General features: G+C 40.7%; 1 protein-coding gene across 3 annotated transcripts in view; it reads left to right on the top strand.

The window, feature by feature from the left end:
* The window catches only part of LOC111155370 (LYN proto-oncogene, Src family tyrosine kinase), a 117,099-nt gene that overhangs the window by 38,701 nt on the left and 56,072 nt on the right, over positions 1-22,326 (top strand). For 2 of the 3 annotated variants that reach the window (XM_022515514.1, XM_022515515.1), the window contains exons 2-7: positions 15,873-16,009; positions 18,796-18,841; positions 19,626-19,731; positions 21,201-21,299; positions 21,422-21,525; positions 22,059-22,208. In XM_022515514.1, coding sequence (XP_022371222.1) covers positions 15,878-16,009; positions 18,796-18,841; positions 19,626-19,731; positions 21,201-21,299; positions 21,422-21,525; positions 22,059-22,208 — 637 coding nt within the window. In that variant the 5' untranslated portion in view covers positions 15,873-15,877. The remainder of the gene's footprint in view (positions 1-15,872; positions 16,010-18,795; positions 18,842-19,625; positions 19,732-21,200; positions 21,300-21,421; positions 21,526-22,058; positions 22,209-22,326) is intronic. The other variant, XM_022515516.1, reaches the window with a different exon arrangement.

The raw sequence follows: 22,326 nt of genomic DNA, 5'->3' as shown, positions 1-22,326 counted from the left end.
TGTAGTTTGCCTTTTTATTTTCTCCCATGTCTTTTACAGAGCAGAAATTTTAAATTTAAAGAAATCCAACTTAACATTTTTTTTTCATGGATTGTGCTTTGGGTGTTGTATCTAAAAGTCATCACCAAACCCAAGGTCATCTAGATTTTCTCCTGTGTTATCATCTAAGGAGTCTGATGCTTTTGCACTTTACATTTAGTTCTGTTATTCATCTTGAGCTAATTTTTGTAAAAGATTTAAGATCTGGGTGTAGGTTAATTTCTTTTTCATGCAGATGTCCAGTTGTTCAACACCATTTTCTGAAAAGGTTCATTTCTCCATTGAATTGTATGTGTCCCTCTGTTAAAGATCAGTTGACCATATATCTGTAGGTCTATTTCTGGACTCTCTATTCTGTTTACAGTAAACTTTTAAAGGAAGTTTTGTGTTAACTTCAGTGAAAATAAAATACATTTTCATAAGAGGGGGGTAGGTAGAATAGGTCATTCTTATTGTTCTAGCTTTATCTCATGAGACTAGTTTCCATTGAAGTACAGAATCAGGCCAGTGATTTTCTTGTAAAAAGTTTCTGGGTCGGTTCCAACAAACTCCACATCTGTGTGTGTATGTCTTTGTCTGTGTGTCTAGGCCGAGTGACAGACATGAACTGCACAAGATTTCTGGGGATGCCCCTGAAGTTTTATAATGGGTTGTTAAACCTGTCTTGCACTGTTGACTAACAAAGCATTTTGTTCTACCTCAATCTGTAACAGAAAATATACTTAAGGTCATTGCCAGTAATTAAAACATCTGATTTCCTGTCCATGCAGCTTTCATTGGGGACATTTGGCAATGTCTGGAGACATTTTTGGTTCTCATCGCTCGTGAGGAGGTGGGGGAGAAGGGTGTTACTAGCTTCTTGGGTAGAGGCCAAGGATGCGGAGAACTGCCCTACAGTGCACAGGACAGACCCCACAACAAATAATTTTCTGGGCTCAAAATGTCAGTAGTGCCGCGGTTGAGAAATTCTGTTGAAGAGTAGCTGATTTATTTATATCCGTGGCATGTTTTCTTTGCATTAACCTCTAGAAAACCTACATTTTTGTAGATTTACAATTGTCCCAAAACTTAATGGTGTGCTGTAGCATTCAGCTGCCTTCAGGTGTCTTGGGCTTAGTTTCACTTTTTTTCTGATTTCATAGTAGCCTGCATTATGTTGCATGCATTTACATAAAGCTGCCTTAACTCTGAAAGTGGAATATAAATACGTAATTTTATATAATTTTGAATATATGTGGCAGAATTCTTGATCACAGAAATCTGATGCTAGACACAAAGTTGTTGTTTATACTGCTTCTTAGTTGGTTGTACATACATAATTCAGACTCTGCTTCTCATTTCCTCTTCTGGTCCTTTAAATGACACGTTTGATACATAAGTTTCTATGATACATAAGTTTCCATTAGCTCATCTTGTTTTCAGTGTGTTCCCTTTTATTGTTAAGAGAAACAAAACCAAAAACCCCATTGTTTCAGCAATCCCCTGTTGCCTTCCTTTGTGTGAAATTGCTCAACTAAGAGTTATGCAAATCGGGATAAGCCCTATAAGTGAGGCTTCTTAGTGCACGTTGATCCAGGGGAATGTCACCAGTCTCTGTGTATTTGCCATCAGCCACACACTGGTCACAAGAGGATCAGGACCCAGGCATTCCCTCTGACCACTCAGCCCCTTGCTTGCCATACCAGCTTCCTTTTCTGCACCTCACCTCATTCCAGCCACAAGACCTCTGCACGGCCTCCAGCTCCCTTCTCCGAGACCTCCCAACTTTGCTAGAAGTCAAAGAGAAGGGGCATTGCTTCTTCTGTTCACATGGGGGCCTGAGTGGCTGCCACCTCTTGAGACACCTGAGAGAGCCCTTGCTGTCTCTTCAGGGCCCACTTAGGTGCATCTCCTGGACATTGAGCAGTTTTCTTTATGTCTAGTAAAAATCTTCATGATTGATAGTTTATTTCTGTTTGAATTCTTAGCAAAGACTGTGACTCCAGCTGCAACCTCTCCAAATTCTTTATTCCCACAGATTTTCAGAGTTTGAAAGATCTTAGGCCATGGGTTCAGATTCTCTTGTTTGTTCATCTGTTTATTTCCTATGCTGTACTTTTCATCCCTGTGGCTTATGCAAATTATAATTGGAATTTTGTACCTGTTAAACTTCTTCACTTATTTTGCCTATCCCCCAACCCCTCTTCTCTGTTAACCACCAGTTTTCTGAATTTATGAGTCTGTATCTGTTTGTTCATTTGTTTTATATTTTAGAATCCAGATGTAAGTGAAGTCATATGGTATTTGTCTTTCTGTCTGACTTACATCGCTTAACATAATACCTTCTAGGTCCATCTATGCTGTTGCGAATAGCAAGGTCTCATTCTTTTTTATGGCTGAGTAATATTCCTGTGTGTGTGTGTGTGTGTGTGTGTGTGTGTGTGTGCACACCACTTCTTTATCCATTTATCCACTGATGGACATTTCAGTTGCTTTCATATCTTGGCTATTGTAAATAATGAAGCAGTAAACAGAGGGGTGCATGTATCTTTTTGAATTAGTGTTTTCATTTTCTTTGGGTAAATATCCAGAAGAGGAATTGTTGGATCATATGGTATTTCTATTTTAAATTATTTGAGGAATTCCCATACTGTTTTCCACAGAGGCTCCACAAATTTACATTCCACCAATAGTACACAAGCATTCCTTTTTCTCAACATCCTCACCAACACTTGTTATTTCTTGCATTTTTGATTTTAGCCATTCTGACTGGTATAAGGTGATATCTCGTTGGGCTTCTGATTTCCATTCCCCTGATATTATGAGTGATGTTGAGCATCTTTTCATGTGTCTGGATGTCTTCTTTGGAAAAATGTCTAGTCCCCTGCCCCTTTTAAAATCAGATTGTTTATTTTTTTGGTATTGAGTTGTAGGAATTCTTTATATATTTTGGATATTAAACCCTCACTGGATATATCATTTACAAATACTTCTTCCATTCAGTAGGTTGCCTTTTCATTTTGTTGATGATTTCTTTCACTGTACCAAAACTTTTTAGCTTTGTGCAGTCCCAATTGTTTATTTTTGCTTTTGTTCCACTTCCTTGGAAAGACAGAAAAATAATGCTAATTCTGATGTCCAAGAGTTTATTGCCTATGTTTTCTCTTAGAAGTTTTGTAAGGTTTCAAGTCTTACATTTAGGTCTCTAATTCATTTTGAGTTTATTTTTGTGCATGGGGTAGGAAAGGGGTCCAATTTTATTCTTTATTCTTTATTTATTCTTTTATTCTTTATTCAGCACATAGCTGTCCAGTTTTCCCAACAGCATTTGTTGAAGAGACTGTATTTTCTTCATTGTATTTTCTTGCCTTCTTTGTCATAGATAAATTGACCATATAAGCATGGGTTTATTTCTAGGCTCTCTGCTCTGTTCCATTGACCTATGTGTATTTTGTTTTAAATTTCTAAAAAATGTTTTCCATTTTTGTACAAGTTTATATATGTACATATATTACATATTATAGATGTATAATAAAAATATAAAAATACACATATATGCATAATAAAAATGCATTGGGTATATATATAATTATATATATATATATAATTTATATAAAACAGAAACAGCTTTAAAAATTTTTGAATAAGGGTAACTGAATACATGACCTAAGGTCCTTCAAACTCATATATATGTATATATATTCGGAAAATCATATTTTGTGTGTGTGTGTGTGTGTGTATGTATATAAAATTTAAAACTTGGAAAGGCAAAACCAAAAATGCTTGCAGTCCTATCATTGGGAACATTGTGATATTTTAAGGTATTTCTTCCTAGACTTTTTTCTGCTCAATTTCCCCCAACACAAATGCTGTCATGCTGTATATATGCGAATATCTTTTTTTTAAAGATTCATTTATTTGAGAGAGAGAGAGAGAGAGTGCGCACAGAGGAGAGGGAGAGGCAGAGTCTTTTTTTTTTTTTTAAGATTTTTATTTATTTGACAGACAGAGATCACAAATAGGCAGAGAGGCAGGCAGAGAGAGAGAGGGCAGCAGGTTCCCTGGTAAGCAAAGAGCCCAATGCGGGACTCAATCCCAGGAGCTTGGGATCATGACCTGAGCTGAAGGCAGAGGCTTTAACCCACTGAGCCACCCAGAGGCCCCAGGGAGAGAGAGAGAATCTTAAGCAGACTCCAAGCTGAGCTCAGAATCCGAGGCAAGGCTAGAATGACCTGAGCCAGAGTCAGGCTCTTAACCAACTGCACCACCCACCACCCAAGTGCACCTAATGTGAATATCTTTTTGTCTTTCTCTCTCCCTCTGCCTGTACACACACACAGATTATTTTAATAACTACATAGTATTCTTTTGTGTTAATGTACCATCTTCTAGGTCAGTTTTCCGAAAGTCAGTTGCCTAAAGGCCAGTCTGATATACTTACCAGATTTTCCAATTTACCAGAAGACTTGTTTTTTTAACTTCTCGAATATGATGTCCATTTTTTAAAAAAGTATATTCATTTTTTAATGTTTCTCTTGCTAGTTTTCAAATGGCATATCTACCTTGTTGTTTCTGTACTTAAAAGAATAAAATTTTATTTTAAGCTTAAATTTAAATTTAGAAGCATTCAAAAGAAATTACAAGTGATCAAAACATTCCAACCACATATGACATGCTAACGCTGTAGTTTCTAAAAAGAAATTAGGATGTGTTGACCCAGAAACTGTTTGCAAAACCATTTGACAAAGAAGGATAACACTGTCCTGAGATGTGGAAGGAAAAGTGAGGATGTGTAGAGGAATTTCTAGACGGAAGCAGGAGATTTGCACCTCAGATATAACAAAAACATGTCACCAGGGTTGATGAATTTTTAGAAATTAGTTTAAAATCCTAAAAATGTAAGGATGAGTAAAGTAAGGAATGAACTAGGAAACTAAAGAAACAACCATATCTCAGAAGACACTTAAGCTACTTGTTAAAATTTGAACAATTTTGTCTATAAATATTTTCATTTTAATCTCTAAAAGAAAAAGCTCATTTTAAATATAAATTTAATACCAATATATTAAACATAAAAGTGATAATAATTCCTTATCATCAAGTAGCCAGTAAATGATCTAGTTTATCCAGTTATCTTAGAGTTATTTTTAACTATCTAATTAAGATACTTATTACTATCAACTAATATTAATATAGTTCTAAGAAGATTCAACAGTCTTGCACTTAGGTGAGGGGTCAAATACCTGACCATTTGGAATGTAGAGCACAGAAGTTGAAGGGTAATTTGACTCCTGCTTGGAAAAAGGCAGTGGATAATGACAGATGCAGCAAATTAGGAATTGGGAAGCAGGGCTTCTAGGTCCAGCACGACAGTCCTATAATTATGGACAAAACCACTTTCTTCTCTCGGCTCTAATTTCCTCACCATAAAATGAAATGGTTGAGCTTGGCATGAGAGAGTAAATGACACTATCTTTAACTTGACAATACATATTAAAGTCCTTTAACATGTGTGCGCTTCTTAACATTTCACTTCTAGCAATACATTGTTTCTACAAAAATAACTGGTCAGTTACACAAAGCTCTGTAGAAAAGGGTATTGTGGGACTGCTTATGTTTACAACTGTATAGTAGTTGAAGTGGTTTAATAGCTTAAGGATATAACAATTCTTATCAAATGTAATTGTTTTAAAAGCTTTTGAAAGTTTCTATGATGCCTTTTTAAAAAATTTTTATTTATTTATTTGACAGAGAGAGAGAGAGAGAGATCACAAGTAGCAGAGAGGCAGGCAGAGGGAGAGGGGGAATCAGGCTCCCTGCCTACCTCTTAATTGTCTTTTTCGGACTCACTGTAATAAAATCCATGACTAAAACTGTACTGGCTTATTAGGGTGCTGATAAATGCAGTCAATTTGTTCTTTTTATGCATCATTATTTCAGAATATCTCAGTATCGGCTTAGCATTAGTTATGCTACACATTCCTGTTACAGCTAAGTGCATAGTACTTAGGTCTTCCTGCTGCTATGCATATGTCCTACAGCATATAATAGAGAAAAAAAAATGCTTTCAAACCAGGTAAAGACATTGGCAAACACAAGGTAAATTAAAATGTATCAGATTCATCTGATCAGATCACAAAAACAAAATGTAATGAGGAGGAAGCCAGCCTTACTGCACTACATCTCTCTGAGGGGTGGGGGGAGGGAGCATATTTTTGAATTAATTTTTTATTCATATACATGCCATAAATTCATGCTTTCAAAGTGTACAGTTCAGTGGGTTTTAGTGTACTCACACGGTTGTAACACCATCACCACTCTCTAATTCCACAATCCTCTGCATCTCATGTGGAGAGTGCTTGCAGAATGTACCCACTGCAATTCAGCTGTGCAAAAACAAAGGTGAAAAAAGCTTTCACATTCTTCCATCTCTCTTCATCCCTCTGAATAGCGGCAGGTGGGAAAACAGTCTTAAGTTTGCCAACAGGGTTTGAATTTTTTCCCATTTAATCTTTTTTCCATCATGCCACCGCTTCTTTAACCTAGGAGCTTCGTCCTTCACGTGTCTTCTGCTCCCCTCTAAGATGGTACCTAAGTAGATAAAGGGATTCTGTTGTGCTGTTTGCAGAGAAAAAGCCTGAAAATATTCTCTCCATGTCCTTTATATGTCTGCTGACATACGACTGGGCACTGCTGATTGTGGAGAGTGTTACCCTAACAGCGCCCCCAAAGCCAACAGATCACATCAAGACACTTGGAAAGTTCCAGAGGCCCCATATACCTTGAATACGTTGAGTGAGGGGAGCCTGGAGACAGCCGCCCTGTTTGCTTCACTCCATGTGAGGTGGGAAGCAAAGAGGGAGGCAGCGACTCTTTGAGATTTATCTATAGCCTCCTGCTGGCTGGGTCTAGGTGTGTGGACCTAAAACTAGTAAATAAATGTTCTTCAAGCCACTTCCCACCCCACCCTCACTTTCCCAATTGTCACTTCCTATTCAACGTTGTTGGGGGTAGCACCCTTGGACACACATTCTATCCATTCATGCTCTTTCTAATGCTCCTTCGGGCTCCTCTTGGTCACATTTTCTAACTCAAGAAGTACTTGTAAAGCACACCACCCTCCCTTCTAGGGGGCACCCAACCTTCCTCTCAGACTAGAGATGATATCCGCACCATAGAGGAGCCCCGGAATCTGAGTTGTCAAGGATTTGCTCTTAATATGGAACCCAGAGGAACACCCGGAGCTAGGATTACCAGATACCAAAATGACATTGACTTAATTGCCCCCAAGATACTGTTCCTGTTACATATGGTATTTAAACCTTAGGGACATCATGTTGGAGGCTGGTCAAAGCCAGGGTCTGGACCCAGGTGGACCTGGGTTATCAGCTTACTAACTGTGTCCACAATGGTTTTCTGGGAGATTTCACAGAAGAAGAAGACCAAGAACATTTGAAAATGATTACCATGACATACACAGGAGAGAAATCTTAGTTGTCTAAGTAAAGAGAGCCTGGCAATACCCTTTTCAGTTTTATCTTTTAAAAAAAAAAAATTTAGGAAATTGGGCAAAAGAAAAGAAAGTCACTTAAGGCAGGAACCGAGGGAATTGATTGTGGAGTTTAGTTCTGGAGTTTTCTCCTTCTCTGCTGTCCTGAGGCTGCTTCTGAGGCTTCTCAGACCCCTTTCCTCTCTGATAGGTTATTTGGAGAAACATTGCAACTCTTCCATACTAGACTTTGCTTCTCTGAGGTCCTTTCTTGAAAGTAAAGAAAGAAGGAAAACAATCAAAGGGTGTTGAAAAGGCTTCTATTTGGGCAGGCAAAGTAGGCTCTTAAGTTAACTAGCTGGTCTTGGAATGCAAGCATGAGGTGTGGACATTGTTTTAGGGATACATTCGTTTGAAGGACCCTTGAACTAAACTCAGCCTACTTTGGAAGCTCAAGATCACTTTTGTTTGGGATTGTTACCACCCATCTCTAAGTCCTTGGGACTTCCTTTCCCTTGCTCCTGTTTTTCTAAGCTCCCTAATTCCGAGATAAAACTCACTCCATGGAGAGGTTGCAAAGCTTTGGGTGAGTAAAGAAATGCAGCTTTGGGAATGCTTGGGTGGCTCAGTTGGTTATGTATCCACCTTCGGCTCAGGTCATGATCCCAGGGTCCTGGGATGGAGCATGCATAGGGCTCCTTGCTCAGCAGGGAGTCTGCTTCTCCCTTTGCCTGCTGCTCACCCTGCTTGTGCACTCTCTGACAAATAAATAAATATAATCTTTAAAAAAGAAGAAGAAGAAGAAGAAGAAGAAGAAGAAGAAGAAGAAGAAGCAGCTGATGGATCAAGTTTCACTTTTACCTAAGACCTTTGCTAACCTGGCACAGGTTCACATCAGGGCTTGCTTATGTCATCTGGGCAATGGCAGGGCCAAAGTAAGTAAGTACATGTTCTTCTCTTTTTTCCCTACCCGCATAGATATTTCCAGTAACTCCAGAAGGAACACTTGATATTGCAAGGTCAGGCAAAAAGTCGCTAACAAGAGAAAGATTTCAGAGCTCCCAGTGAGTCTTTGGATGAGTAATTGGCTTGTTGCCGGCAAACTCAATGCAAATTGAAGCCGTCAGTTTGGGAAGTGGTGGTGACATTCAATGCCAAGAAAAAGTTTCTAGTTTCTTTTTGGTGGCTGCTAGAATAAAGAGAAAATTTACAAGTCATAAGAAGAACCAAATATGATACCAACACATTTTCTTTGTAGCATTTTATAAAAGCTAGAAATTGAGGTTCTGAGAGGTTAAATTCTAGTAACTTTGTTTTTAAATTTTAAGATCTATGATTGTGTGGAATTGTCAACACACGGATTCAGCTTTCATAGGGGGAGGAGGCATATGGTGGGATGTAATACTTTTCAAGCTTAGGAAATCTACGACAAAGTATTACCCAAAATGTATATAATATAGGAACTCAGGAACCTCTCTCACTGCACAGCTTCCCACCCCCATTTCAGTTACAGAGTAATGCATACATTCACATTCAGGTCATCCTGCAATACCAAAGTATACAACAGAGTAGCAAGTGCCCGCCCAGAAGTGAGGAGGGATGGTGGGGGGTTGGGGGGGAGGTGGAAGAAAACCTCCTTTAGATGGTCCAAGTGGCCTGGGTGCCCCCCTGAGGGTGGGATGGGAGATGTGCTCCTACTGTTCCCTCTTTGGGGTGGGATGGGGTTATATGTGTGCTTCTCAACAATGGGAGTGTTTCTCTTGCAATGTTGGAGGGAAAACTAGTACTTAGACCTCGTTTATTTATGTGTTTAACAAACATGTATATAGCTCTTACTGTGTTCTGTTTAAAGTGTACTTTTAAGCACTTTACAAATATCAGCTAATTTAATTCATTTAATCATCATAACAATGCAACAAGCCAGATAAAGTCATCTCCATTGTTCAGAAGGATATTGAGAGAGGGAGAGGTTTGGCAATTTGCCAAAGATCATACAGTTAATGATTGATGGACCCAGGATCTATAGACCTTACTCCAAAATACGTTGTAAATTGTAGTGTCTTCCTTAGCAGTTTTTTTTTTTTTAAAGATTTTATTTATTTATTTGACAGACGGAGATCACAAGTAGGCAGAGAAGCAGGCAGAGAGAGAGGAGGAAGCAGGCTCCATGCTGAGCAGAGAGCCCGATGTGGGGCTTGATCCCAATACTCTGAGATCATGACCTGAGTTGAAGGCAGAGGCTTTAACCCACTGAGCCACCCAGGTGCCCCTCCTTAGCAGTTTTTAAGAGAAAATTTCTGTATAGGATCTTGTGGCTTGTAAGTGGACTTTAGAACCTAACCACCGGGGTGGTGGGAATCCTATCTTTTTCTGTGGATATGTGGATTGCTTTCATGTGGATATGTGTGTGTAACTATGTATATGTGCATTTTTCCAAACAATAATGATTAATGGTCAAGAATGCCCAAATTATACAAATCTCTTTTTATTTTTTTTTAAGATTTTATTTATTTATTTGACAGAGAGAGACCACAAGTAGACAGAGAAGCAGGCAGAGAGAGAGAGGGAAGCAGACTCCCTGCTGAGCAGAGAGCCTGATGCGGGGCTCGATCCCAGGACCCTGAGATCATGACCTGAGCCGAAGGCAGCGGCTTAACCCACTGAGCCACCCAGGCGCCCCTACAAATCTCTTTAATTCACCCTGGTCTCAGAATAGAATATGTCAGTTTGACCCAATCTAATGAACTCTCCCCTATTTATGGATGTCTAGATTGTTTCTCTGTGTAATACAAATAACATTCATGTGAACATCCTTGTGCCCTATTCAAGTGTATCTCAAGAACAAAACCTTTAAAACTCCTTACCGTAAAACAAATAAACTAAACCTCAATCTCATGAAGTGATGAATGTGTTAGCTAACTTTATTGTGGCCAGCACTTCACAATACACAGTTTACGAAATCATGTCGTGTACCTTAAACTTACACAAAGTCATGTGTCAGTTTTATCTCCATAAAGCTGGAGGGGAAAAAAAAGAACAAATCGATCCCTGGAAGTAGAATTCTGAGTGGACTGTTCCTCCTTTTTTGAGCACGTGGGTTAATTGTAAGGCATTATTGGATCTGACCACAGGCAGCTGGGGTGATGAATGAAGACTCATACTTAGTCTTTTCTCCAAAATCTTTTTTTTTTTTAAATTAAGGATTTTGGTATTCTAAGGCCCTTCTATGAGGATAAGCCACCCAGTGGATATTTGTTCCAGTGACCAACAGACATTTTTGGGCAAGAAAAGTTTCATTCCTCCCATTTCCTGGATGTGTGGGTGGAAGTCCCTTTGTGAGCGAATGGTTGCCCAGCTGTTTGTGTCTCTCCAGGCAGTGTATTGGAGCTCATGAAATGAATATCCCAGGACTGTATTTGCATGTCAAACCCCCTGTTATTATCGTTATTAAATGAATATCTCCACATGGGAAATGCTCCTTCATTTACTGCTAGAAAAATTGAAGATCTTGCCATAGGACTTGAAGATATTTACATCTGAAGGACTTGATGTAAAGCCCGTCATAAGAAACCTTAAGCATTTGTGCCGGGGCCTTGCCCTCCTCTGACAAGCTCGGGTCCACTTCCTCTTCCCTTCATGAAAGCACCGTCACCCACCCTGCACTCTAGCTGTTCCTGACAGGAAACCTATTCTAGCAAATCTGGTGCCCACCATGTTACCCCATCTCCATTCCCTTCTTTTCCTGGGCTCAGTTTTTTCTGTTTTCATTTTTAAAAAACTCATTATTGTCCTTTTTTGGTGAAAGCATTTCAAGTCCTTTTGACAAAGAAGCAAGCCACAAAAATAACCCCTTCATTGAGCATCGTTAGTACACAGATAAAGCACAAGTTTCAAAATAGCCATCATATGGCAGAATGGAGGGCGGAGCATGGACTTTGAGCTAAAGCTGTGTGTGAGTCCCAGAGCCAGCATTCCCCAGTGCTGTGGCTTGGGAACTGGTCATATGACCTCTGTAGGCCTCAGTAGAGTGGGGTTAGTAATACCTGAGTCAGAGGGTTTCTTCAAGTCATAAATGAAGTGCGTAGAAAATGATTAATGTCTAATTAAAAAATACTAAATGGCGAGTCATTGTACATTGTACATTGTAGCTCATATCATTTGCAAAGGTGTAACCACTTTCTTGTTTTTTTGTTGGGGGTGCATTTTCTTTCTGGTACCTTCCCAGAGTAGAAGGCATTGGTAAACCTGGTCTGAGTTCATCCCCGTGTCACAGCAAGGAGCTCTGTGAGCTTTCTTGCTGTATTGTGAGCAACTGTAGGGCCCCAACCCAGAGCTCCCTGCTGGGTGGGCAGTCAGCAGAGGGTGACTCAGCCTGAGCAACCAAGGACGGTTTCTCCATGTGGAGTTCTCCACGTGGAGCTGTGTTATAATTATTTCCGTCTATGGCCCATGCATTCGTTCTCAGAGATCCATGGTGGTGGGGAAGGGAAAATATGAAATAAGCATAAAGAAATGATAATCCATGGACTGTCTCCACCCCCTCACACATCTACCTGCTTTCTATTTCTGTCCTTCGTCTTCTTCCCAGGGACCCTGCCCTTGGACAGTGACCACTGTCTCTTTTTCTAGTTCTCTCAGAGGTCTGGGTCGCAGATGTCCCCATCCAGTTCTCTTCTCCCCTCTTGCTCTTACAGAGTTCTCTCTGGGAAGGAGTGATCTCATTGTATCATTTCCCTGGGTAACAAACTCTCCACGGCTTCCTACTGAAATAAAGTCTGCACTCCTTGGCATGATCTAGAAATAACACCCCTCAGAGTACTTTTCTTTCTTTTTTTTTTTTTTTTAAGATTTTATTTATTTATTACACAGAGAGAGATCACAAGTAGACAGAGAGGTAGGCAAAGAGAGAGAGAGGGAAGCAGGCTCCCCGCTGAGCAGAGAGCCCGATGTGGGGCTCGATCCCAGAACCCTGAGATCATGACCCGAGCCGGAGGCAGCAGCCCAACCCACCCAGGCGCCCCAGAGTACTTTTCTTACCTCATCCCCTGTGTCCCTGTGTACCCGTGCACGCGCACATACACACACACTCACACTGCAGGGTTCTAACATTTTGAACAATTTTATGAAAAAAAGTAGTATATTTCTTTATTTTCTCCCCACTCCAACATTTTATTTTGAAAATAACAAAGCCCCGGTTGGGGTGGGGGGCGGAGATGAAAGAACATCCTCACCTAGATTCACTGATTTTTTTTTTTTTTTGATTCACTGATTTTTTTAATGTTATGCCACTTTTGTCTCCCCACTCCCTTGTCTTTTTTCATCTTTGGCCAAAGTGTTGTAACTGGCAGACACCATGAGACTCCATCCCTGCACACGACTGTAGGCATCTCCTAAAATAAGGACATTCTTCTGTATAACCACAGTGCTATCTATCATCATATCACCTATGAAACCCAGCAATTCCCTAACACCATGTTCAAATATATTCAGATGTCCGCAATTATCCCAACTTGTGTCCTCCTCTACCCCCACCCCACCCCCATCCAGGATTCATTCAAGGTTCGCCCATTGTATTTCTTTAATCTCTTAATTTTGAATAGTTCTGTCCTAACCCCCAACCCCCTTTTCAAAGTATCCAGACTAGTTACGCATTATGGACTTGTCTGATGATTTTGTTCCTCTGACCTCTGTGTTTCCTATAAACTAGAAGTTAGTTCTAGAGGTTTCTGTGTCTTTTAAAACAACTAAGGTGGGTTTCACCGCCTTTCCTTTTTCTTGTCCACGCTTTGCAAGGGGGGCTCAGGATGAGCATGTGGGAAGGCGGAGGGCAGTGGCCAGAGCGGGTCCATCCCTTCATTCTCGCCCCACAAGTCCCCTGAGCACCTGCTCTCTGCGGGTGCTATGCAGTTGCTGGGAATACTGCCCGGAAGAAATAAGCTGGGGGTCTCCCCATCTGCCTCAATTCTGGTAGGGACTGACCAGGAATTAGCCAAAATGTTATGGGATGTCGGTCACAATTAGAAAAAGAAGAGTGAAAAGCCTGCAGCATGGGCAGAGGGGTGATCTTTTCAGTAGGATCCTTAGTGAAGACCAGTCTGGGAAAATAACATTGTATCTAGATGAGGGTGGGAGAGAGGGACAGAGATGTAGAGACAGAGAGACACTGAGAGGGAAAGAGGGAGAGAGAGACAGGAAGAGACAGACACAGAGAGAGACAGAGAGATGGAGACAAAGAAAGAGAGATACGGAGTGTGCTCTGCAGTGGGGCAGCTGGCCAGGCGACAAGAGAGTGAGCCCCCAGAGTGGGGGTGCATCAGTGTGAGGGGGAGGCAGGGTACTGTGAAGACCAAAGAGCAGTGCGGTCAGGTGGACCCTCCAGGGCCTCCTCTTGGAGCCGGCTGTGTGCTCAGCAGCGAGTTCCGTTTTCCCTTCTTGAACAGCACCATCTTCTTGAATGATCAGTGAAACACAGCTGTTTGGGGAGTGGGTGGGGGTTGAGACTAGTGAAAAAGAGCTTGTCTGTTTAATTACAGCTCTAAAGCCCATCTTGCTTATTTACAGATCAACTTAAAGCCCTTCTCCATTGCAGAAACTTTAGCCTATTTAAAAAAAAAAAAAAAAAGGCTGTTTTGAATCAAAGAAGTACTTGCTTCCCCTTTATTTTGGGAACTGCAGCTTGCTAGTTTCGGAAAGAGGTGTGACTGCCCTTCAGAGGCAGCGTATCTCCGTGATGAGATGATAAATAAGTTGAAGGCTGCAGGCCCCCCTGGAATCCTGCAGGACAAGGTGCAGAATCCAGCTGTGGCCTGTGGTTGACAGTTTGACAGTTTGGAGATCTTGAGGTTTCCTAGAACAATTCCTCCTCCGGGAGTTATTTCTTGATTCCCACCACCGCATTCCCAAACTCCAAATCATCTCTCCCTCCTCTAAAGTTCTAAGCAGTGGTCCCCCAGTGGCAGTGCTTCGGAATTCCACAGATTACGCCCCTCCCAGGGGGAGGGGACATGATTGGGCCCCAAGGAATTAACTGGAATGCATCCAGGAAATCTGTTGAGTTTGGTGATCCTGGTGTTCCTTCAGCTTTTAGAACCACTGCCTTGCGAGATCTTCTAATGGAGCTCAAGCAGATTTTTTGTTTTTAATGTATAGATTTAACCATGAGACTATGCTGTAAGGCAAGATTCATAACCTGATTTTAGTTTTTAAATTCATCTCTTTAGTCCCCAGAGTGCTTGGTGCAGTGCTCTACACATCCTAGTATTAACCAGAGAAACAAATAAAGGAGTTTAACATTCGGAAGCACGGTTATGTTGTTCTGCCCTGGTCAGGCGCTAGCCCCTGCTGTCCACGGTTCTTCCTCTGGGGTATTAGGCACCGTCACGGTGTGCTGATGCCTTCATTTGTGCCTCTAGCTCCATCATCTCTCCCAGGTTCCACAGTCACATACCTTACTGGGAAGCCCACGGGAGCTGATCAGCTGAATGTTCCTCCAGGCATCATCTCTCCCACATCGGCATCTCCTCGTTTATTTCCAGTGTTGGTGGAGGACCACTACCATTTTCCTAGGCCCCAAGCCACATTCATTTGGAGGCAGGTTCTGCGCCATCTAGCTCTTAGTCATGCTTGCCTTTGACGCCTCAGCCCCCTCACTTGATCTTGTCCATTGTGTCCTCGTGAAATGACAAAGTAAGAAAAACAGCTCCCCAGCATGGCACACAAGGTGTGCTTCTGTTTCCATCCCAGCTCCTGGCCTTCCCTAGCTGCTCCGGGTTTCTCATCATAGACCTAGTTCCCTGAAGGGATCAGCTTGAACCTGTTCCCCAAAGAAGTGAGATGAACCAGTTCCCCATAGGCCTGTGATGAACTAGTTCCCTGAATGAGCCTTCTTATCTCTGGATCAGTATTTTGCATATGAAGTTCCTTCTTCCTGAAATCCCTTTACTGCCTCTGCCCGGGACTGACATCCCTCCCATTGTGACTTACAGAGATTTTCTTGGGGACATTTCCCCTCACTACCTCTTTTTCCACTTGCCTGAGTTAGGTACTCCTTCCTAGGCCCTGTGCATCCTTTGTCATTGACTCTACTATAATTTTAATTCTCGAATCTCTGTCACGAGAATAGGAGCATCTTTAGGGCGTGAATGATGTCTTCTGACATAAGATTGGTGCTCAATTAATAGTTGTTGAATGAATGAATGAACAAGCAAATGGGTATGTGAACTGTATTCACATTTGAGTTTGTTAAGCTATCTATAATAAAAAATAAAAATGTATTGTTTTTAATCTTGGTGAATGGAGATATTTTGGCTGCTTGAAGCCATTTCTAAAATGGTAAAACAATGTCATTGCCTTTATATTCCCACAGGAAATATGGGATGTATAAAATCAAAAAGGAAAGACAATCTGAATGACGATGGAATAGATTTGAAGACTCAACCAGTACGTAATACTGACCGAACTATTTATGTGAGAGATCCAACGTCCAATAAACAGCAAAGGCCAGTAAGTAGATAGTCTCAGGGAGAATTCCCACAGCAGGATCAACGCATGGCTGCTTAATTTAAACACCAAATCTGTAACATGTGCATGCAAAAAAACCACATCCACTACTTGGGCCTCAAATAATTTTTGATTTGCTTTATAACTTAATCTTTTAAATAGTTTGTAAACATTTTAGAGATTTTACCAGACCACTTGTTGCACAATTAATGGCCTTTGATCACCTTCTCATGTGTAAAGAAAATAATCTTTCATATCACTGGTGCAAAGACCCAGTTTATATATATAGATATATAAAGATAAATTGATCTATTTGAACTTCTGTGACTTAGGATAGGTAGTGAGATAAATATAAAGATATTTTATATATAAAGTTAAATTGATCTGTCTATCCAAACTTCTGTGACTTAGGATAGGTAGTGAGATTAGCGCAGTCGTCTGGAGGCAAAGGAAATTTTGGATTTGAGTCAGAAGCTAAAATAAATGTTGATATGCCCCTTGTAGTGTATCATATTTTATCCCATATCTTGTCATTCTTCAGTTAACTCCAAACAGTAGATTCTGAAGTTGTCATGACTTATTATAGAGAATTAAACGATTAAAAAAGTACACAGCTAATTCTGCCCCCTAACCTTGGACAAATATCTGTAGCAGAAATTTCATATGAGTGATGTGCTAGTTTCCAACTGCTTGGCCAAGGAAGACCTAATACTCTAATTTCATGGAGAAGAGGACCAGAGCTTTGGATAGTTGCTACGTTAAATGCACTTTACTTCCGATCTTTTATCCTTCCCATCCCATATATATATACATATATATATATGTATGTATGTATATATGATATATATGTACATATATATATGTATGTACATATATATATGTACACACACACACACACACACACACATATATATAGTCCCAATGCCTTTATTAAGAATTTTCATAGTATCCTGTAGGTTTGATGTCTGTCAAAGCCTCATGCCATTGCTGAAATTGAGAAGTTACTATTGGCATTCTCAAACAGTGGAGATGAAGAGTGAATATATTATTGCTGTTAATTATTGTACATGATGTTTCTAGATAGATAAATTAATGTTATATAGAAAGAAACTCAAAAGGTATAAGACTATCGCTTTAATAATTTAGTGATGTACATATAAATACAGTATTTAATAACATTATATAAACCAGTATAAGTATAGGACTATATTACATAAAAATGCTTAATAGAAAAGAAAACTAATGAAAGAATTGGAGTCACAGGTAGTTTCCTCATTATAGACTTGATGAGCTCTCATGAAAAGAATCTGGCTTTTCCTGATACCACGTGCTAGGTATTTTACTTGCTTAGAACCCAAATTCTCTTTTTGAAATGATCAACAAAGATGCCTTGATTCAGAATAACAAAGGCAAATCATATAAACATGCCATTTTTCCTCCTCCTAAGAGTGAAGGAGGTTAAACGTGGGGTTGGAAGGTGAAGTAGTAAACAGGTTTGCAATATGGCAATTCCCTCCTGGATTCTGTCTGTTAGTCTGTGCCTTCTCTGGCTGCCCTTGTTTCCTGAGCCCGGAGGGTTTCCTTATCCCATGGCCATAGATAACAGTCCCAGGTGTGGCCAGATGTGCCAAAATTGGATGCCCTGGCTCCGTGACAAAAAATGTGATGGTGAGGTGGAATTGATGAAATTCAGCAACACCCCGAGGAAAAGACATTTTAAGGAAAGAGTTAAATGGCAGATGAATTGGCCTATATGTGTTTTGGTCTTCTAGAAAGTCTATTAAAACATTTATAAATTAAGGACTCTTTGATATTTGACAATCAGCTTGCTGCTTTCAAAGTGATTTAATTAGTTTCTCATCTTCTGATTATTTCCATTAAATCATTTATAATTGATCATGCAATCCTAATTATGCAAATCCCCATGATTAAAAAATCAGTGTAGGGCTTCTTAAAGTAAGTATTCAAGGATAACACGGACCCCCGATTTTCAGATAGCAGGACACAAAGTAATGTTCCCTCCCCCACTGGCCCAGCCTCATAATTGGAGATTTTATGGGCTTTCACCCGAAATTTAAATTAAAAAAAAAATTTAAATTTCAGTGCAAAGGTCCATTCCTTTGAGCCACTGAATCAAAGGGAAAAGTTGCATGATTTGTGGATATAGGCCTTGGACAGTACTTTCCTGAAAAAGGGCCCACGAGGTCTTATCCTCCCCATGGTCACTGAGAGAAAAAGGAATTTGATTTGAAAGGTCATTGAGGTGGCCTTTTGTCCCACAGACCCTTCCTGCTAATCCACCTCAAAGCTGAAGTAACTGGACGCCATTTGTCCCATGACAGGAGCAGGGTTAGCCTTAGGAAGCCTGGATCCGTTAGGACCTGTTCTCAGTGTCCAGTGACAGAGCCCTGACTCGTTTTCTGAACAAGTCTGGGAAACACGGAGATTAGCAGTTCTGGCCAAAGTCCTACCAAGCCAGCAGGGGCTCAAGCCATTTCCATATTTTGCTCTGGGTTTCCATGCTGAGACTCCAGCCTTCACCTGTTCACTTCCTGCTACCACCGACAAATGACTGCTTTTTAGAAGGGAGAGCTGTTCCGCTGAGCTGTGTAGGATGGGACATAGCTCTGCAAAATGTTTTCTCAGTTCTTCTCTTCTTTCCAGCTTCCTAAATTAGCCATTCTAAACCTCATTTGCTACTGTGAGAAAAATGATATAACACACAACATGACTGTGAGTAAGAAAAGCTAAATGTCAAAATCCTTTTCCTAACCAATATTCTCTCCTAGGTTCCAGAATCTCAGCTTTTACCAGGACAGAGGTTTCAGACTAAAGGTATGTTTCCATAGCAACATGGTAGTTTTCCTTTCTTTACTGTTACAGATGCTATAAGGGAGTCAGCTTGGGTGTTTTTATTTATACTTTCATTGCCAAAAAATACATGGAATATAAAATTTATCATTGTAACCATTTTTACGTGTCCAGTTGAGTAGTTAAGTACATTCCCGTTACTGGACAGCCAGCACCCCCATCCATCTCCCCATCCATCTCCAACTTCTTCATCTCCCTGAGCTGAAACTCTGTCCAAGTTTAACATGAACTCCCCGTCCCCCTACTCCCCTCAGCCCCTGCCAGCCACCATTCCACTTTCCGTCTCAATGCATTTGGCCACTTTAGGTACCTCAAATAAGTGGATTCATAAAGTGTTTGTCCTATCGTGTCTGGTGTATTTCACCCCTCATAATGTCTTCAGGGTTCATCCATGTTGAATAATATCCTGTTGTGTGGACACACCATATTTTGCTTATCCTCATTTGTCACTGAACATTTGGACTTTTCCTTTCAGCTCTTGAAAATAATGCTGCTCTGAACATGGCTATATCATTTCTGAAATACCAGGGAGGGGGGGATTAATTATCGTTGTAGGTCTGTATGACTGGTGATAACATAAACTGTATCCAGTGTGGATAATATGTTGCTTACTGTAGACCATGTGGGCTGTGAGCCCCACTAGGCAGGAAACACAAGTCATCATCCATCTTTCGTGCCAGGTAAAGACTTGTTAAAACATTTCCATTGATGGATTCTTGAAGGTCTTCCCTTTCGTCCTTCCTTATAGATCCGGAGGAGCAAGGAGACATCGTGATAGCCTTGTACCCCTATGATGGCATCCACCCAGACGACTTGTCTTTCAAGAAAGGAGAAAAGATGAAGGTCCTGGAGGAGTAAGTACACCCACACACCCTGTGCCTGCTGGCCCTTTACTTGGGCTCCTGAGTCCTGGCCCCTTCCTTCTGCTCCCAGCAGCATAGCAGCAACAAGTAGCCTCCCAGTCTCTTGCTGATAGCAGTGCTTTGGGAGTGCAAGGAGTGGGGCCACCACGGGAATCTTCTCTTACGTTCTCCAGTTTTCCCTTTGAATAGAGACACTGGTTTCTTTCTTTATCCATCTGTGCCAGCTTAAGAAGTTTGTGTCTGTGGGAATTTGCGTGTTATTTTAATGCCATGTTTATCTAGTTATATTGCTCAAATTCAGACTGGGTTTATGGATCTAAGTTTTATTTTTAAGGGCACTGTGCTGAAGCAGCTGTCATTTGGGAAAAGCCCCTACTCAGCAGTTGTAGTCGTTCTGCAAGACACTTAGACATCGTCATGTCCTTGGTCCACCCTTCCCCCTGCCTTACTGACTCATAGATCTGTGGCTCAGACCACAGGCACTTGGTACTGAGAACAAGGGTTTCCCAAGTATTTCCCCCTAATCTTGCATACGTTGTCACGCTGGCCCCACCCACCAGGGTTGGAGGAGGGAGACTCCTTAGTAAGTAAAAGGTACTAAGTGGTTAAGAGCAGTTGATGCTTACTGGTGAGTGTGAACTCCGGCCTAGTCCTGGCCCTGCCTCTTGATAGCTGTGTGACCTTGACAAGTCACTTCAGCTCTGTGCCTTCATTTTTTCACTTAGGCAGCAGCTCTGTGTCCGTGGGGCTGTCCTTCACGTCTTGCAAACGAGAAGCCCGACTTTCTGTGGGAATTTGTACATCATAGTTGAGGCTCATGGGGACCTTCCATTCCTGCCTCCTGCCTCAGCCCCAGCCTCCTCCTCAGCTCCATGCTGAGGGCAAGAACGTGGGGATGAGCCTACCTGCTTGGGATTATTTTTGGTTTTCCATTTCTTTTCTTCATAGCATCTCTCTATTGAAATTAGATGTTTTAACAAAGGAGTTTATAATATGAGAGCTATGCTTCGTTGTTCCTTTGAATCCCGTTTCTATAAGGATCCCACAGCATTTCTTAGAGATCCTGGGGGAAATTACAAACATGTTGCTTCTTCAAGATAGGAGCCATTTTTACCAACTCTTGTGTGTGCAGCACTGAGCACAGGGACTCAGTTGTGAGGCTGTTTTCCTTTGCCTTAGTCTCTAAACATAGTTTTATTTCAGCAAAAGGAGTGAATTTTTCTGCTGGATTCTGGGGTTCCAGGGATCTTCCCATCTTCCCTCACCCCCCAAAACAGACACCTTCAGACAATTGCTATTGCAGTTCTTGACTCATCGGATACACACACTTATTTCTTTAAAAACTTAAAAAAAAATGTAATCTACCCACAAGCCCAAGGACAAGAGTCCCATGCTTTACCAATAGAGCCAGCCCGGTGCCCTTGGATACAAACGCTTTTTGATGTCTGTTTCTCTTCCAGGCATGGAGAATGGTGGAAAGCTAAATCCCTTTCAACGAAGAGAGAAGGGTTCATCCCCAGCAACTACGTCGCCAAAGTCAACACCCTGGAAACAGAAGAGTGAGTTTTTACCCGTTGCCATCTTGGATGGTTTTGCTTGTTGCCTGGGCTTTCTTAATGCATTAGTACCTTTTTCCTTCCCTTGAGCATAACATCCATGAAATGTAACAATGTCTTCTCAGGTGGTTTTTCAAGGACATAACCAGGAAGGATGCAGAAAGGCAGCTGCTGGCACCAGGGAACGGTCCTGGAGCTTTTCTTATCAGAGAAAGTGAAACCTTAAAAGGTAGGAAGTGGTTTAAGTCCCCCTCTAAATCACTATTTAGAAATTCATTCTTAGAAACTAGCATAATATATCCTTTTTTAAAGAAAAATATATATTATATTCTAGTAGTGAAAGCTTTAATGGCTTGATAACAAATAAACTCAATAGTTTTGCTATGAAAATTACCATAGCAGACATAATTACGGCCATTTCTCACCATGCTTTAAGTTTGTTTGCGGAGCCTTTTCCATTATGATTGAGAGTAAATCTTGAAATTTTAAGAGAAAGAAAATCAAAATGACTTTTCAATTCAGTGAAATAATAAAAAAAAATAATAGCACGAAGAAGGAAAACGGTGTGTTGGTAAGCTTCATAGCAACAAAATGGTAGCTTCATTTGTCAAGTAGACTTCTTATAGGACTTAAATTATGCACTATACACATACTTAATTTACATTTTGCATGTTTTATTACAAATTGTGTACCATGGAGTTTATAAGGCAGATCTTACTTGTAAAATATAAGCATAATCTTTCCTTGTGCTTTCCCCCACAGGAAGCTACTCTCTTTCTGTCAGAGATTATGACCCTGTGCATGGTGATGTTATTAAGCACTACAAAATTAGAAGTCTGGACAATGGAGGGTATTACATTTCTCCACGAATCACTTTCCCTTGTATCAGTGACATGATTAAACATTACCAAAGTAAGTAAAAACTAAAGGTCGGACAAGACAAAACAGATTTATTATGAAATGCAGGGTTCAAACACTTTTTTATATTAAAATTCTTCTACCTTACATTTCTTTTGGATGAAGTTGGAGG

Source organism: Enhydra lutris, unplaced genomic scaffold, assembly GCF_002288905.1.
Source record: "Enhydra lutris kenyoni isolate GAN:26980312 unplaced genomic scaffold, ASM228890v2 scaffoldscaffold41, whole genome shotgun sequence".
Taxonomy (NCBI): Eukaryota; Metazoa; Chordata; class Mammalia; order Carnivora; family Mustelidae; genus Enhydra; species Enhydra lutris.
This window is presented reverse-complemented; position numbering and strand designations above follow the sequence as displayed.